Here is a 19,466-nt window from a genome sequence, read left to right as displayed (position 1 = left end):
GGATTTTTCGTACATATGTATATTTTCCTGTATGTTTCGCGTATTTTTCTAAATATAAATATTCTATTAGATATTTCGAGGGTTTTTGTGTAACAACATTTTTCGTCAGGTTTCCTCACCATCAGTTTAAATATAGTAGAAACTTTAAGTAAAAAAATTTTATGCGCAAATTTTTGGGGTTTTTTATTAACAAATTACACAAATACATATTTTGCGGAATTTATGTTCATACATATCCGCCCTCTGTAAATAATAGATGCACATATGTGCGTACACATTCGTGTTCAATTTAAATTTATTTACTTCAACTTATTGTTTTACGAAATAAATAATATTGCCGGGCAGCAATTTTATGTGTGCATTTGCATATGTACATATCTCGGATTCTAGTATTTGGTGTCGCAGCAAATGACAGAGTAGAGTCGAATCAACGTTGAAGAAATATGTGCGATCCGATCCAGGGAGGGATTATCCAAAAAACCGGATATTCAACTCAACCGTGATAAGTATCTCGCCATCATGTATGATGGTTTTACTCCGTGCAGTGTAACAATAAACGTGTGTTTACATTGCAATTGACTTGGCAAAGAACTTTTCCGCAGTGAATTGAGCTACATAACACGATCGATAGAACTTTCCCCACTCCAACTTTGCACTTTCACTCGCAAGATTCATTCCCATCTGGTCGCAACGTACGTACTTGTAATTTAGGCCAAACATAAAATTATTCGTCTGTGTAACAAATATTTCCGGGGCGAGTACAACTGTTACACTTGTCATTATTTCCTATCTGAAGTCGAAGCAAATAATAAATATTTCAGTTAGTGTTGAGTTATTTAAAATATGGAAGAATTTGGCGAAGCCGGAGTGCAGGCTGGAATTGAAGTGTGGAAAGTTGAGGTAAGAATGTAATTTAATTGCGAAATACTTCGATAAAATAAAGTATTTACATACATAATTGCTGACACTCTTAAAAATAATGCCGCCCTTCTGATGAGTAAATGCACTCTGAGTTCCACATTCAGTAAACTATACTAAATTCAGACTAAAGATTTTGTTAAGTTTGCTTAACATTGAATTCAGAATGCATTTATGTACTTTGCAAATGTGTAACATTATTTATAAGAGTGTAATATTTCCAGGATGGAAACCTCGTAAAAGTTGATGCTGCTGATCACGGGAAATTTTATAGTGACAAGTGTTACCTTGCTTTAAACGTACATATTTATACTTATTCCATTTTCTTCGGGACTTATCAGAATTTTGTAAATTTTTTTGTTTTCCGTTTAGACAACTGAAGGTTTGGAACGCAGCCTGCATTTCTGGATTGGAAAAAAGTCCTCCGCCGCGGACAAGGATGTTGTGGCAGCCTTCGCTCAAAAGCTGGGTGACCTTCTTGACCCTGCTCCAGTGGCGTATCGGGAATGTGAGGGGCATGAATGTGCCATTTTCTGTGCCCTCTTTACCAATGGCGTTCGATATATTGATGAAGTAGACCCATCCACTAAGCTGTATCAGGTCAAGGGAAAACGGAATGTGAGAGTAACTCAGGTAAAAATTAATTACTTACATGCATCCCGCTTTTGCGCTTGAGGATTTGTGTAAAGTTTTATGATGTGGAGAAACTTTTGTGAATTACTACACGTGAGCAGATTATGCCACTTTAAATAACGATTAAGATTAGTTTGGGTATTACTATTTTGGCATATATACATATGTACATGCACGTTTATGATTATGAGCGTATTGCAACATTAATGATCCGACATGCTAAATTTCTAATTATTCGCAATTTGAGATTTTTTCAAATGATGATTGGTCTATAATAATCTCTCCAGCAAAATTGAGGGTTTTGGTGTTTGCTTTCAGTTTCCGTTTTAGCTTGGAATGCATATTGAATTTATACATCCTGGAGTATATTTCCAGACCGGACTAAAAATGGACGGGTCCTTTTTACATAAATATATTTTATACTACTTTACAATATTTATTACACACGGATGGCATTGAATTGGAATTGCTCACAAATCCAACCACGACACAAGGGTTTTAACATTAAATTGGTTAAATAATGTTCACCATGCAGTACAGTTTGTACATACATACATACGTATAAATAATACTTGCTGTGTGTTGAAGCAACAGCAAAGCAACGAATATTAGTTGAGTTGTGTAGGTCTATTTCTCCTTCATCCGCATATGTAATTTGACTTTGTTCCGTTGGAGCGAGAGATTTTACTTGGGTTTCATTGGAAATAATAAATGCTCCTCCGATTTTCATGCAAAATGAAATGTCGCCGCTTTTATCATGACCTGACTTGGCTTCCTAAATTTGCATAATCATTTAAATAATCATTTAAAAATTAATCTTAACATTAAAATTTTTGAATTTTTTCAGTTGGCTACGGTATCAGTAACTTCAATGAATAAAGGGGACTGCTTTATTCTCTGCACGCCCACCCAGATCTGGGTCTACTTTGGTAAATTTTCCAAAAGCTGTGAGCGATACAAGGCTCTTCATGCGGCAGGGAACATTAAAGCTCAAGACTACAGTGGGGATGAAAATGATATTGAAATCATACAAGTCAAACAAAATTCGGAGCAATCCGTGGTTGAAGATTTCTTTGCTGCACTCGGAGGTGGGACGAGGGATTTACTGGCAGATCCACCAGAAGAGGATGATGATGATGACGAAATGGCAAATGTGGAAGTGCAAAATGTGAGAATTTTTAGGTTAATCGTTGTTACTTGAATTTAATTTAATTATTATATTTGGCATGGGGCCTTCATCATGTAAAAATTTTAGCTAAACATTAATAAAAGGTTTAATTTATAAAATGCTATTGGATTTTTCAGAAAAAGACATCAGTCACGTTATATCGAGTTAGTGACTCAAGCGGCTCAATGCTCGTCGATAAAATTGGGGTCGACAACTTATCCTCTGAAATGCTAAATCCCTCCGACTGCTTCATCCTGGACCCTAGTGGCGTCCCCGACATCTTCGTCTGGCTGGGAAGCTCCTCCGCCCAGACAGAAAAGACGGAAGCATTTTCTTGCGCCGAAAAATTCTTGAAATCAAAAGGCTACCCTTTATGGACCAATATTCAAAAAGTCCTTGGTGGCGCCGAAACTACAGCTTTTAAGCAATACTTTACGACGTGGACAGACTCTATAGAAAAAGAAGAAAAACCCAAAAAGCTTGCTAAACACCAAGGAAGTTGCAACGACTTCTGTCCCGATGATGGTTCTGGGAAAGCAGAACTCTGGCGAGTAGAAAACTTTCAACTGGCCCCCGTTCCGGCAGAAAAATATGGAGTATTTTACCGAGGGGATTCCTACGTTCTTCGATACACGTACGAGGAAGATGGAGAGGAGAAATATATACTCTACTATTGGCAAGGGAAGGTATGTCTTATTGTTTTACATTTGTTAGGTCTCGCAAGGATGACACTGCTATCAACATTAACATTGATCAATTGCAATAATTACTAGTATCTTATTAAGCAATTTATTAAACTAAAACTTAGGATTCCACCTCGGATGAAATTGGGGCTTCTGCCATGCACGCGGTAAAGCTGGATGAAGAGCTGCAGCTGAGAGCGGTTATGGTTCGAGTCCTACAGGGGGAGGAGCCTAGCCACTTTTTAAGAATTTTTAAAGGAAGAATGGTCGTATATTTGGGGGGCCATGTCTCCGCCTTTAAGAAAGTTGGAGAAGAAAATGAGGAAATTGAAGGAGAGGAGCAAGGCAGATTGTTTCATGTTCGAGGAACGTGTGACTGGGACACGAGAGCGGTTGAAGTGGAGCTGAAGTCCGGTTCCTTGGATTCCGATGATGTCTTTATTTTAAATGATAAAGGTTTTCTTAATTAAGTATATAATTCATTAGCTACTATACTAACAATTAAGGCCTCCAACTTTGACCAAATTAATGCCAATCCATCTCAAATTTTGTTACTGCAAAGTTTACAAAATAGCACCATATGTAGGTTTGGCACAGATATTTGCATCCAGAGAGAAAAACAATGGTCTAGAAGTCGGCAATTTTCACCTCCCAAATTATCTACGCATTTTCTACTCTTCGGATGCAAAAATCTGCATTGAACCCCTGCATTAGGAGTGTTTTTGGAAAATTTCATATTAGTTTAATTTGTGATCTATTAACACAAGTTTGGTTAAAAGTACTAACCAATTGTTCATTTATTTAGGAGGGCAAACTTACATCTGGATTGGAACAAGTGCCTCTGAGAGAGAGATAGAAACGGGGAAAGGAATTTCAGACCTTGTGGCTCCAGATGGCACAAAAATCGAAGTACAGGAAGGAGAGGAGCCTCCAGAATTTTTCGAGCTCCTCGGGGGTAAAGGACCTTATAACGATGCACTTGGAAGAATGACGAAGCCAGAGCGTCGCATTGGTGGACCGAGACTATTTCACTGCTATATCCCACTCGGAAAGAAAAAGTTGGTGGTGGAAGAAGTCTTCAACTTCCGGCAGGAGGTGATTGTTTAATTAATGATGCTGGATTCCTCCACCCCCATGATCCCCACAAGATATTACTTACCTATGTAGATCTTACTTCCACGAATTAATGCATGATCTTGTAGTCTATCAACTCCTTTTGGCATATTATTCATGGATTTAATTTAATTTAATACTTTACTTTACTTCAATTTTTAGGATTTGGAGGAGGACGACGTAATGGTGCTTGACTCTGGTGGGGACGAAATTTTCATTTGGATCGGGAAAGGGTCAACGCCCGAAGAGAAAATTTACTCGCATCGTCTGGCTGATGTATGCACATACACGCTTAAAGATAATATTAACCGTTTGAAAAGTAAATGCACTCTGAACTTTAAGTAAATTGTCCTAAATCCAGAGTGAAATTTACTCTTGATTAAATTCACGTTGCATTTATTTTTCACAAGCACAACACTATTTTGAAGGGTCCAGATCAATAAATTTGTAAAATATTAGTATGATTTTTTTATAGGATTACATTGCAACAAGCTACATGCGTTCGGGAGGAATATGCGTGACGGTAGCGATCGTTCTGAAGCAACGTTATGAAGCAGACGTTTTCAAAAAACACTTTCCCACTTGGGACAACAATTATTGGAAAGATTAAAAAGACGAGTTATAATTTTTAAAAAATCATCCAATGTATTTCAGCGCTTGTACATGTTTCCTGACCTTTATTCAAGAGGTGCCGCCTAATTATGTGTAAATTTTGCGAACTTAAAATTTAAAATATTCACACGTTGGTTGTGAATTTCAATGAAAGACTTCCTGCGTTTTTTCGGGATTTTTAAAATTTCCATCTTAATTAATGATATGTCTTTTGAAAGACAAGGACTATTATTTTTATGGCTGTCTTGCTGGAACAATCTAATTATCGTCCATTCTAATCAATTAAAAATTAAGAACAGGTTTTTTAATTTCTTCTATTGTCTAAAATTCCAAGAATAAATATACCTGCATGTATCTCGAAAATAAAATAAAACAAAAATAAATAACAATTTTGAAAAAATATCCACAAATGTCACAGATTCTTATTGCGTATTGTGCATAATTAATTTTACTTGTTGAGTAAGGAACTTACATAATGCGAACCAAGCTTTTTGCATTTTGATCACCGAGTTAGTGGTAGCTAATTTCCATGCGGAAATCAAGGTGTGACAGAGCGGTGACGTATGGGCATCATCCCGTCGAGTCACATGAAGTTACCGATCCGTGACAATCGGGTGGTAAAATTTCTTACTGCCATGAAATTCGAATAAAAATAAACGTAAAGTGTAAACGATAGAAACATGGTGGATGAAGGTTGCATTAATAAATTTTATTAATGAATCTATAATCATAAAGTAAAGAATAGTGGAAATGAATTGATTAATTTGAAGATTTTGAAGTAGTAAATATGTTAATTCCTGTATCTGAATTTACTTGATTAAAATTAAGAACAATGGCCGACACACCCACCATCCGCTCCTTCGCAGCTGATGCCAGAACAGGATCCGCCCGTGCAGGAGGCCGTCTCACATGGCCCTTGATTTCCCGTGTAACACCAGCTCCCCGAAGATCCCGAACAGTACCGCCAACACCACCCGGCCGGCGCCCACTTCCGACTGCACCCCGTGCTCCCAATTTGCCCCTCAGTTACGGAAACGACAACCACGAGGACCACAGCGCAAAGGAGGACAATTCGAGACGACTGCATTTCTGAAAATGAAACGGGACATAAATTAATTTTTAACATGAACCCACTTGTAAATAATATTTGCACGAAATTGTTATTTGTTTGCAGGCATCATTTCTTGCAGTAGTGCAACAAAAAATGAAAGTTAAACCCACGTGACACAATTTTTCATAACCAGTGTGGTATAAAGGACCAGCTTATATATTGCTTGCATTTCTTCAAACTATTTTCCTTAGAAGTGCAAGAAATCGGACTCTTAATCAGATATCTTAAGTTTTCAAAATTGAAATTTTTCAAAAAATTTTTGAGTCATGGAAAAATTCGAAGCGTTCAAGCTCAAAGAGTAATAGAATTTTGATCTATCACAAAAATTTTGAATTTCGGTCAGGTATAATATTTTATTTTCTTAAAAATTATAGGTTTCACTAACTTTTTTTATTGAAAACAAATAAAGAATCAGAGAAATTGAAATCTTGAAAGTAGGGTTTTACATTGTCAACTTGTCATGACATTTTGACATGTCATAAATGTCATAAATGTCATAAATGTCAGACATTTATTTTTATTGACAATTATGACATTTATGAAAATTTGTCAAATTCGAAATTGTCAATTTTTCTGTCAACTTGTCATTGACAATTATGACATTTTCACTGTTTATTGCATTTTTCCCAAACAAAAAGTCATCGTAGGCGGTATATTTTGTTTCTCAGCTACACATCTTTCCTCTCATATACTTTTTCACTACGAACGACACTTAAAATATTATATTGACGACTTCCGTTCGTAAAATTATAACTTATTCCGTTTGTCTCTGATCATCCGTTTTATTTGGAGCATTTATTTGGAAGAGTTGGCCGATTCCTTGCATGTTGCTTCCAATGATATTGACCTGAAGTCTGTCTTTTCTTATGGCATAAAATGTTTTTCGTTAAACATGAGAGCAATATGAAGCTTGGACTACTGGTTGTCTACAGAGTTATATATTAATTCACTCGATACATAATTCATCCAGCGGGATATACAGGAAGTTGCAGCCAGCTCGGTGAATATTTTCTAAAAGTTTCTACTTACGATCAACTAGGTAGAGTTAACTGCAACTAATTGAGATGACTCCCAAGCAACCTCAATGCGAATTTACTGCGAATCCCAATGCAAGTTTATGCAATTTTTGTGCATAAAAAGTTGTAATCATTAATTTGTACAAGATTCGTGTATCAATTTTGTGCTTTTGTGCAAAATTTGTATCAATTTTTGTGCTGCTAATAAATTAGCACAAGAAATCCACTAAACTATCACAAATTAATTAGTAGCAAATTACTACAAAGGAACAAGTGAAGATTTAGTGCGTATTTGTTAGCACTAAATTTTCATAAGATTTCTTGCACCAAATTCATGTATAATTCGTGCCTTGAAAATTGTACAAACTCAACATGCAGTAAACAGGTGCCAGCATATTCACACAAAATTCGTACCAATTATTCTGCAATAATTTACTACTAAATTAGTATCATTTCTATATTCGCGATTAAATAAACAAACCTGAAGTCAGTTATTCTTTTTGCCATGCCGTGACATCAACTCCATCATTTCTTCTCCATTTTTAACTTCCAACCAAAAAATTTGTTTCGACAGTTAGGGTCGAAAATCGAAATCCTATTTCGGACAAAAGTTCGTATTCCTCGAGTTTGAAGTCGACAAATGAGTGGAGATTGTGCCGTCTACGTGGATTTCAAAAGATTGGACGACTCATGGCATGTTATATGTCGAAAAATACGGTAATTACATATATACATATTGTTGTTGGCTAATTTTGCATTAATATATATTCGGGTTATTTATGTAAATATACGTTTTGCTTAATTTATAGATTCATACGTTGAGAACACATACAAGGAATAAACCTATCGACTCATGTGATAACGGCATCGCCCTAAATTATCAGCAAAAGAGCCTGAGGTGAATAGTGAGGCATTTCTCAGGAATTCATTTTAATTTAGTCTTTCTCTATACGCCGTAAGTACGTATTCTACCGATTAATTGCGATAAATATTTGTGTATCCCAATTTGCAATTATCTATTAATTAGTTAAGTATTTGGAGATACCTAACATTACATAACATAAGAAATATGTACAGCAGATGAATTTGTAATAAATAAATAATAATTGAAATGTGAGTAATACGTGTAAATGAATTTGTATTAATTTCATGCGTACCATTAGCACACAATTAGTAATAGATTCGCACTAAATTCGCACTAAATTCTCACCTCATTAATGCATGTCAATCATCACCAAATTTACACAAAATTCGTACACATTTGTTTGTGTTAATTTTGTGCATATTTGGTACAAGTAAACTTGCAGTGATAAATTATTGGTATGAATTTTGCAAATGCGACTTGTACAAAATAAGCACAAGTCGGCTTCACATTTTAACGGCAAATGTGCATTAATCCAGTTGTACAAATTTGGTACATTATTTGCAGATTTTGGTTGCTTGGCTGCTACCAATGCTACAACGTTTAAATATTTACAATTGTAGACCGGGAGACTGAATCTTACTTGGCAATCAAACTAAGAGAACTATAAACAAAATTGAAGCAGACTGAAAAGAGGAAATTCCTAAAACTTCTTCAATGAAATTGTGAACGGTCGTAATTAAATTTGACGTTATACTTATCCTTAGATATATATAAATACGAGTGGATGGCGATTTAACAAGAACATTTGCTGACTCGTTGAATTGCAATGAGGGAAAGAAGAGTTTTAATAGCTGCTACCAAGATTACCTGGTCACGGGGCATATTGAGATTGACAATTATGACAAATGTCATAAATGTCCGTAATATTTGTCATAAATGTCATACCTTTTGAAGCTTTGACATTTATGACAAAAAATTCACAAATTGACATGTCATGACATTTATGACATGACATGACATTTATTCTGTTGACACTGAAAATGTAAAACCCTACTTGAAAGTATTTTTTACAAGATGTTTAACTTACCTGATTGTATACTTGGTTTAGAGGAGCTGGAAAATTTTTGTTAGTTAAGAGTTTTCTCGAACCTTTGAATGGCTTATGCATGACTTTGACTTGGTTCGGAATCCTTTTTATAGCGAGGGTTTTTGCATGGTGATAATGACGGTAACGATCTCCGGGTAGTACGTAAAGGTAAATTAACTACTCATTTACCCTGTAGAAGAATGGGCTTACTTGGAAAATGAGACTGTCTCTGACGAGCAGAACAAAAATCATAGCGAGGGACCCCGCATAAAGGATCGATAAGTTTAATTAGGAGCGGACATCATATTAATTATTTGCATATTATTTAGCACTACTAACAGCAAGGACAGAGGGGGATAGAGTAAAATTAAAACAGTTTTGTGACATCTTTCACGCACGGTTCCCTCATAACTTATCCGTACAGACTAATCTGCACCTGAAATAGCTACACTCTTAAAAGTCAAATTATGGAGAAATCTGCGTAAAATCATTACAAAATGATTTACATGATGCATTGATTCAGCAAATGGTTTAGTTGGTTTACAAATTTCTTTATTATCAAGTCTAACAAATAATCTCACCCTTAAAGGCAACCTGAATCCTAAATTAAGCAAACTAGTCTAAATCCAGGCATACTTCGCACGTTATCAAGTTATAACGATACTCTAGATTTATGTATTTCTGTATATTATATGCAAGATGGAACTCAAACTGAATTTACATTTCAATAGGGTAGTATTATTTTTAAGAGTGTACATACATACATAAAAATACATACACCGTAAAAAAACAATTGTTATTTTTTGTTGTTATATTTAGGGTACCGAGTGCGAAGACTAATTTACAATTGAAATAGCTTATTTTTTGTGGTAGGTATGTCCAAGTGGCAAACGTCACTGGGCAGAATTCTCATGGTCACAGGTACATATTGGGCCGTGCGGAAAGAGCGTGACCAATTTTTGTACAAGATGTATCCCATAATAATTATCACGTTACTCGATTTAATATGAGAGACTGATTTGAGCTGTAATTACACGTATAATGTATGACATGCATAATGCATGGTCCATAATTCAGTTTAATGCAGACCGAACCAAGAATATGGGGTGATTATTATTCATATTTCGTTTTAAAGTTATGGAAAGATTTTGTCCAATGAATGATTCGATTCCGAGAAGTATGTAAGAGTGAAACGATTAAATTTAGAGATACAAATTCTATGATAATTTACATACTTATTATTAAATAGACTTGTTAATTTATAAAGGCATCAGAACTTATGCATATTATGTATGTATGATTTAAATTATAAGACGTTTCCAGGGGGTAGACATATGTCAACTTATATAAAAAAAGTAATGGTTACGCTATACGTAAGAGTACCGGCGGAATTTTGACATTCGAGTGAATAGCGGATTGTCCCAGTTTCATACTGTATGTAACAAGTAATGTGACTAATGTGACTACAATATTTAATGTGACTAAATAATATATAAATTAATAAGACGGTATAGCATGCAGTGCATACCGAAACACAAAGCACATTTGATGAATGCGTAAGTATTTAAGTATGTAAACTAACATGCCCTGCCGTAGTCGACCGACAAAATATGTGTCGTGACCACATAGGTAACTTTTGCATGCACATTTTTTTAAATATCTGTATTTATGTACATATGTGTGTGGTCAGCACACTACTTTTGTACATTTTTAGTCACACTGGCCTAAGCAAGTTGCATTTATGGGTACAGATTACACGTTAAAAAATTGCGGTAGCCAGGATGATGCGGTTTGTAGTTTAAAAAATGAGACCTGCTTTCCGACTCAGGGGTCGATCATCGTGCCAGAGTAAATTAAAAACCATACTCAATCACCTCAATTATTTTGTATTGGCTAAAAAATGCGAGTCAACTTTTTAGTGGGTATAAAAAGGAAGGACAAAGTGTCAATACTTCAATACTTGAGGAGCAGAAGCAAGATAACCTGCTAAACAGACATTCTGTAAGTAATGAAGCTCAAAAAAGCAAATCTGAGCATGGTAAGTGTACATATTTCTGAATAAATTGCTTTTACAAACCACACCCATGTATTCCGACGAGACCACCTATATTTCTGAACGTTTTTGAAATGTTTATTAAAATTTTTAATGAAAATATTCAACCCCCCAGTATTTCAAAATTATTTAAACGACTGATTGTACTAAGGCATGTCCCAGGTTTGGTTAGACAGTTGGATTATATAGTATACTGAGCAAATCGTGGGGATTGTTGCTAAGCTATCCTCATTTTTCGAAACGCAATTTCAAGGGCTTCCAGCAGATGTAAAGCATTTTTTATTAAAACGACGAAATTCAATAGAAATAGGGGTCAAAGTGAGAACTTCGCAAATCGAGTTTTTCACAATTAAAAAATTGTCGGTTGACGTGACTCGAACATGACGTGGCAGTACTTCAACGCTGAAAGGTGTCACAAAACGGCAAGCTACTTTTATATTTCGAAGTATGAGGATGCCAAAAAGTGCAATTTTTAAAAATTTCCCTGCCACCTCTTTTGATAGCCAGCGATCAAATCTCAAAAGACGTAAAGATACTTTTCAGTACTAACTCTTCCACGTAAATTCGTCGCGCTGCTCGATTACTGCTATTTTCAAAATTTTTGTTCCACAACATTTAAGATCATAAACTGAGGATTACGAAAAAAAATAAACAATGTCTCCCAAAGAACGTTAAGGACCACAAAAGCAAAGTACAAAAAAATTATAAAAAATATTGTCGATAAATGTCATTAAAAATTATCAATATTTATGACGGACACTACGGCAAAGTTGATCACTCAGAGACTCCGGGATTGAAATTTTTTCGCTCCGCCAACCCCTCGGATGTGGAATATCAACGTGAGTTTAAAGTGAAAACCAAATTCCTTGTGAAACTCCTAGTTTGGCTACGCCTGGCAGTTTTGGCAACATTTTGCCAGCTTATATTTGAAAAGGTACCATAAATACAAAAGTTAACAAAAACGAGTTTTTGAATCGGTCACAGCTCTTGATAAGGAATATTCATAATCGGAATGAAATTTGATTTTTTCCGGACCTCGTAACTGCCTATTACGGCAAAATTTGAACCGCGTACTTCGGGGCTCAAGGAGTCGATTTTGTGCTTTAAAAAGATTACCCCTGAAATGTCCCTCAATTGTAACCAATCGAAAAGTTTTATGCCTTTTGCAAAACAACATACTCTAACCTAAACTCCAATGCAGAAAAGCTGGAAGAATTCAAACGCTAACGGCGAAAAATCAGCAAGACCATTTGGAAAGCGAGTGAAAATCGCAAATTTGAGGGTTGGTGCGGAAATTCGGATTGGTGGCTAGGAACGGATTAAGAAAAATCCTCCGGTACAAAAACTGGTTGGTAGGATTCCCACCTACACCACCCCAAAGGTTTTATAAAAATATTTCAATCAGGTCAAATTTCCCAGGTCATGGATCATTGTCTAACCTACCCTGGGACACGGTATATTTTTACTATAAAATTATAGTACATAAAACATTTTACATACATGTTATAATTTGCCAAATGAGCATGTAAACTGAATCCTTGCCAACTTTCAGGTGCTGGTGACCTTAGGATTTCTCCAGAATTGTGCCGGAGCTCATTTGAACTTTGTAAACGACGGGATGCAAATGGTACATTCATGATGAATCTCAATGAAGTCTTGCAGTTTAAAAATACTTTTTTGAACCATTTTTAGTCACAATCTGACCCCCTCGCGCCGCTTGGAAGGGGTCAGAACGGAACGAGTCGAGCTTCTCGCCAGCAGAGGTGGCCCTTCATTATTTATGGCGGTTGGTAAGAATATCCTACCGTTTGATAAACACACATGTTCAAAAAAAAAATTCGCTCCAAGTTCATTCATCTAGACTTCTGAGTGAAGATATCCTTTCATTATTTATGGTGATTGGTAAGTATCTAAGCACACCTGTTCAAAAAAAATTCAAAGTTCAGTCATCTCGATTTCTGAGTGAAGGTATTCATTCACATTTAGTTATTTTCATCCAAACTTATTTTATTTCACTTTATCTCACGTCATTTATTACTTCGTCCCAAATTACAACTTAAATTTATGAATCGATGTCGAGCCACTAGCGGAACTATCAATTTGGGGCCGGTAGGCACAGATTCGCTGGGGGCCCCTGTCCCTGACAGATTTGGCAAGACTTATGAAAATAGGAAAATTTCGTGGTTCTTAGGCAAGCATACACTTGATTCAGTGCAAGGTAATTGCGTGTAATTGCCGTTTCGTTAACGAAAAAGGCTTAATTAAAATATCGTTTCAATAAAATCACATTTTCAGCAACTGAGTGTAGAACTGGCAGATTGCGCGCACAGTGCAAAGACTCCAGCGGTCTCGCTCGGATTTTGACGAAACCATGATAGTTAGGTAACCTTACTATTAGATAAATAAGTAAACCCGTGTTTCATAAAATGCATGTAACTCAATAGGAATTACAGATTTTAAATTCTGATCTCCGATTTTGATGCCCTTCGCATATGTTGTAGTACTGGGGGAGTGTAGTAAAAGTGAAAGAGGGTTTCCCTCCATGCCTCCGTTTGGCCTTACCACACCCACTCAAAGAGCAAAAGAAAACTGTTTTTGCTCGTTTACATCTTCACAAAAAATTCAGTTTTTCTCAGATTTTGAAAATTCTTGCACTATTGTGGTCCTAAATAGTTGCTTTCTCATATACAACGTTAAATTTAACTTTTTTGAAATTCTGACTTTTTCGAAAACAACAAAATTTCGAAAATATTTTAAAAATCAAAACACTCGAAAGTTTCATATCAGATAGGGTTAGAAAATTATCTGGGAGTAAGAAAATGTAAGAAATCATAAAATTCTACAAAACTTAGATTTTACTTGAAGGTTTATACTGTAACTAACAGATTTTTCTGGCACTTTGAGGGGGTGTAACAGACGCAAACAGTGTAACGGAGTACAACCCTCCTTCATCTTCCCTTCACTCACCTAGTACCACAGAGAGAATGAATCAATCAAGAATGGAGCTTTACATATATTTTTTTTCCCTTATGGCGATCCCCCTAAAGTGATTTTATTGGTTGGAGCTGCTTCTTCTCCGTGACGTCACTGGGCGGGTTGGCAGTTTCGGCTGCAACCGCACACGGCACAACCACCACCATTTTCTGCTTTTCGTAGTGCACCTTTCCTTCTCATCACAACAACAACTCTCTCAATGTCGGCCGATTGATTAATTAATTATTAAATGCATTAATTATTAATGCACCAAGATTAAACGTATCAATAATTAACTAAGATTGCACGTACAAATAATTGGGATTCTTCTGCATTTCAAGATAACACGAATAATTAGGTAAAATTCTTATTCATTTAAGTCTCCGACTATGCATTGTTACTTCTTCAAGCTTCTTCATTTCAAGGTAGCACAATTAATTCACAATATTTTTCCTCACTTCAAGGACCGTCCGTTAATTAACAAGAGTTATCATCGTTTCAACAGTATACGTACAAAGATAAGGATTCTTTCTCCACTCAAGGTAAGACGATTAATTTAATAAGATTTTGATTTCAACCTTCAAGATAACACAATTCATTCACAATATTGTTCCTCATTTCAAGGACGGTCCGTTAATTAGAAGGTTTATCATAGTTTCAACAGCACACGTACAAAGATATGGATTTTTTCTCTACTCAAGGTAAGACAATTAATTAAGCAGGATCATCTATTTTAACTTAAATTTGACAATTAAATAACAACATTCGTTTTCATTTCAAGGACGAGCCGTTAATAGGCAAGAATTCTCTTGATTTCAACAGTATACGTACAAACTGAAAGGATTCTTTCTCCACTGAAGGTAAGACGATTAGTTAAGGGGGATTATTTAATTCAACTTTCATGAGACAATTAATTAACAGTGTTTTTCCTCATTTATAGGGTTAGTCATTAATTAAACAGAATTCTCCACTTGGTAACATTATTCGTATATATTATAAGGATTATTTCTCCACTCAAGGTAAGATTATTGCTTAAGTAGGATTTCTACTTTCAAGGTCACACAATTAAGTAACAATATTGTCCCTCATTTCCAGGACGGTCCGTTAATTAGCAAGATTTATCATCGTTTCAACAGTACACGTACAAAGGTAAGGATTCTTTCTTTACTCAAAGTAAGACGATTAATTAAGTATGATCATTTATTTTAACTTCCATTTGACAACATAATTCTTGTTCATTTCAAGGACGAGCCGTTAATAAACAAGAATGCTCTTGATTTCAGCAGTATACGGACATGCTACAACGATTCTTTCTCCACTCAAGGTTAGACGATTAATTGAGTGGGATTATTTATTTCAACTTTCATGATAATTAATTAACACTGTTTTTCCTAATTTATAGGCCGAGCAATTAATTAAACAGAATTCTCCTCGTGTTAACATTATTCGTATATATTATAAGGATTCTTTCTCCTCTCAAGGTGAGATTATTGATTAAGTAGTATTATTTATTTCTACTTTCGAGGTCACACAATTAATTCACAATATAGTTCCTCATTTCCAGGACGGTCCGTTAATTAGCAAGAGTTATCATCGTTTCAACAGTACACGTACAAAGATAAGGATTCTTTCTTTACTCAAAGTAAGACGATTAATTTAATCAGATTTTTATTTCAACCTTCAGGATAACAAAATTCATTCAGAATAGTGTTCCTCATTTCCAGGACTGTCCGTTAAGTAGCAAGAGTTATCATCTTCTCTACAGTATACGTACAAACTACAACGATTCTTTCTCCGCTCTAGGTTAGACGATTAATAAGGCAGGATTATTTATTTCAAATTTCAATGTGACAATTAATTAACGATGTTTTTCCTAATTTCAAGAGCGGTCCGTTAGTTAGAAGAGTTACCATCGTTTCAACAATATACGTACAAACAAGGACGATTCTTTCTCCACTCAAGGTTAGACGCTTAATTAAGTAGGATTAATCAGTAGTGTACTGATTTAAAGATTGAACTATTAATCAACAAGACTATTTCTCTCTCAAGGTGGTACAATCAATTAAATTTTTCCTCTTCTGGATCTCTCGCGGCTTGAATAAAAGACATGGTCTTATTCTACTGATTCGATTGCGAAGACGAAAATATTTCGCGAGCTTCCCGACAAACTTGACCAGCTTCTGCTTTGATAAAGAATAGAATTAAAATATGATTCGATGATGATTCGATGCCACGGACGAAATAAATCAGCTCTCTGCAGTTTACAGTGTAGAACAATATCAACTGATGACTTTTATTTATTTACTATTGTTATTGATACAAAAGTTGAGCTCTTGTCTGACCAAAACTTTTAGATTGTTTATATAGCTGATTATGTCTCTTAACTAATTGATATAACTTTGCTATTACTATTAGTTGAATCATTGAATTTTTGTGTTGTATGCACTCAGCCTTGCTTGTCACCCACAAATTGATTTCTTCGTCCTTTAATATTAAATTGCAAATATTTTTTCTTAAGTTAGTGCCCTGTGAATTAATTCTAAAGATACATCCTAGCCGAAACAGCTTAAAAATATTTACAAAAGCCAGGTTATGTTCGTCATTTAGAATATGAATGTACGAAAGTTCCTTCCTATTACGTATCATATTATCTAGATCGTACGCTTTATATTGCAATAAACTGTCATTACTAGTGAAATTCTTTTCTTCGATGAAACGAAGCATTCCTTTACAACTATCACACTTTGTTCTCGTAATTACTTTCTTGGCTGCCCAGTTACCCACGTAGCATGCAACAGTCTCATCAGCACAATCGAAGTCGTTAATCTCACCAATTCTGAAAACGTCGTTACGCTGGTCAGTTGTCAGAAACTGGTCGTTATCGTCAATTTCATTTTCTTCGAACTCACTGTCTGAACTATCGTCTGCAAAAGACATTTGGCCTGACGAAAGCACAAATTTGTTTTGTTCAGGATTAATTAATTGTTTTATCCTGAAGGTTGAAATAAAAAACTTACTAAATTAATCGTCTAACCTTGACTTAGGAGACAATCCTTATCATTTGTACATATGACGTTGACACGATGAGAATTTGTGTTAATCAATGGCCCGTCCTTGAAATGAGGAAAAATATTGCTAATTAATCGTGCCACCTTGAAATGTAGAAGCTGGAAGAAGTAACCATGTATAGTCGGAGATTTAAATAAATAAGAATCTTACCAAATTATTTGTGTTATCTTGAAATGAAGAATCACAATTATTTGTACGTGCAATCTTAGTTAATTATTGATTGATTGATTGATTTATTTCAATTAATTATTTAATTAATTACGTTAATTATTGATACGTTTTAATTATTGATACGTTTAATCTTGGTGCATTATTGATACGTGTAATCTTAGTTAATTTATTATACGTTTAATAATTAATTAATCAATCGGCCGACATTGAGAGAGTTGTTGTTGTGATGAGAAGGAAAAGTGCACTACGAAAAGCAGAAAATGGTGGTGGTTGTGCTGTGTGCGGTTGCAGCCGAAACTGCCAACCCGCCCAGTGACGTCACGGAGAAGAAGCAGCTCCAACCAATAAAATCACTTTAGGGGGATCGCCATAAGGGAAAAAAAATACATGTAACGTCCATTCTTGAGGGGTGAAATACATGTTCGTTGCTAGTACCACAGCATATCCAAAGGGCACCAGAATCGGCGGAATAACAGACTCAGACCGTGAGGTGTAATTTCCACCTAAATTAGTCTCGCTTTCGGAGCTTATTTTGAACGTTTCAGAATTTTTTAAGATTTTTTGGTTGGACTTAGCTTGTTCAGAAAATTCTGTAGAATTCATTGACCCTAATATCTCAGTACCCGCCAAAGGTGGAATTCGACCCTTTGTCAATTGACACAAAATGGATTTGGCTCCTTTGGCAGCTTCAACGACGATTTTGATAATTCCTTACTTTGGCTGAAAATTTATTCAAAAATTCTGCCACGTGAAAACGTGGTGAAAATGCGTGCATCGAGAAAAATGGAAAAACACGGGTCCGCTTATTTCCTTGTGTGAAAAATTTAAAGTTGGTCTGGTTTAAATGGAAAAAAACACTTCATGTCCGCGCATTTTAAATTCAATCGAAATTGTGATGGAATCCATAAGCGAGGATCTGTATTTTTCACGCGATAGAGAAAAATGTCACGGTGAACATAGAAATTCTCGCTCATGGATTCCCTCATAATTTCGTTCAAACTGAGGACAACCATTATGAAATATCCTTAAACACGGGTCTAATTATTTGTCTAAGGTTCCCTAATTATCATTGTTTCGTCAAAATCGGACCGACTAATCGAGTTGAATGACCCATGTAAATTTATTATTTTTAAACCAAATATGTATAATCAACGTCAGGATCATCCTGACAAGATGTGTGCCATTTCCTCGTCTTGTCGAGCTCAATTTGCTACGTTTAAAATATTTATAATTACTAATAAAGTTCGGAGATGCGCGCAAAGCCTGTAGAAAAATAATTAGCTAACATCGTTGTGGTGACTCCCATCTCAGCATTTTTAATTTGGACTAGCTTTAATTACCTTCTGCAACGCTCTCACCTAGCTTCGCCACTGTTCGACATGTAACAAATTTTTAAAAAGTCGAGCCAGCTACGGGGCCCCCACTCGGTGGGGGCCCCTAGGCGGTGCCTACCCTGCCTACCCCTAGTTTCGCTAGTGTGTCGAGCTTACAGTCAATGGAACAAGTATAGGCACCACCCACGCAAGCTAAATAAAAATGGTTATAACTTTGGCATGCATTATCAAATTAACATGAAACTTTGTACGCATTTAACAAATCTAATGTAGTGTTCGATTATAATCATGTTCCCGACTGAAATTATATAACCGTAACGTTATTCTGATTTTGACACGAACGCGTCAAGTTGGAACCTGCAAAAAGTATTGGCAACCTATGTCTTAATTATTTGTGCGAAATTTTTATAAAGATAAACCTCTGCCTCTTGTCACGGTAAGTTAATCAGATCACAAAATATAACTTTATCTGCTTCGTGAGTCCAGATTGGTATTGTCTAGAGCCAAAATTGCGACACCAAATGAGCTATTTTTGGCGGAGCGAGAAATAATCTTTCCTCCTTCTCAAACAAACTTGGATATCGAAAACTCAGACAGAAATCGTGCTCAGTGATATTTACTATTCGAAACTTAGCCAATGAACATGAAGCGCGATTTTTA

The 19,466-nt window shown here is 35.6% G+C and overlaps 1 protein-coding gene and 1 long non-coding RNA gene across 3 annotated transcripts; one reads left to right on the top strand and one right to left on the bottom strand.

Moving 5' to 3' along the window:
- Window positions 1-507: 507 nt before the first annotated feature.
- On the top strand, window positions 508-5,529 carry LOC110856454 (gelsolin, cytoplasmic). Of its 2 annotated transcripts, XM_022104935.2 has the most exons (9): window positions 508-900; window positions 1,143-1,217; window positions 1,291-1,551; window positions 2,399-2,719; window positions 2,857-3,405; window positions 3,528-3,858; window positions 4,208-4,497; window positions 4,678-4,791; window positions 4,991-5,529. In XM_022104935.2, exons 1-9 carry the CDS (start codon window positions 844-846, stop codon window positions 5,123-5,125), a joined length of 2,133 nt encoding a protein of 710 aa, XP_021960627.1. In that variant the 5' UTR covers window positions 508-843; the 3' UTR covers window positions 5,126-5,529. The 2 variants fall into 2 exon arrangements, with proteins under 2 accessions (XP_021960627.1, XP_035713061.1); XM_035857168.1 differs by lacking the exon at window positions 1,143-1,217 and having other exon boundaries at window positions 509-900.
- A 286-nt stretch (window positions 5,530-5,815) lies between these two features.
- Window positions 5,816-9,357, bottom strand: LOC110856620. The gene is made up of 2 exons (XR_002548587.2): window positions 9,207-9,357; window positions 5,816-6,216 (listed from the first exon to the last, which is right to left on the bottom strand). It is a non-coding gene; the product is annotated as an uncharacterized LOC110856620 (long non-coding RNA).
- Between the last annotated feature and the right edge of the window lie 10,109 nt (window positions 9,358-19,466).

The sequence above is a fragment of the Folsomia candida genome, unplaced genomic scaffold (assembly GCF_002217175.1).
Source record: "Folsomia candida strain VU population unplaced genomic scaffold, ASM221717v1 Fcan01_Sc016, whole genome shotgun sequence".
In the NCBI taxonomy this organism is placed as follows: domain Eukaryota; kingdom Metazoa; phylum Arthropoda; class Collembola; order Entomobryomorpha; family Isotomidae; genus Folsomia; species Folsomia candida.
Note: the sequence above shows the minus strand (reverse complement) of the source record. Positions and strands in the feature narration are given on the sequence as shown.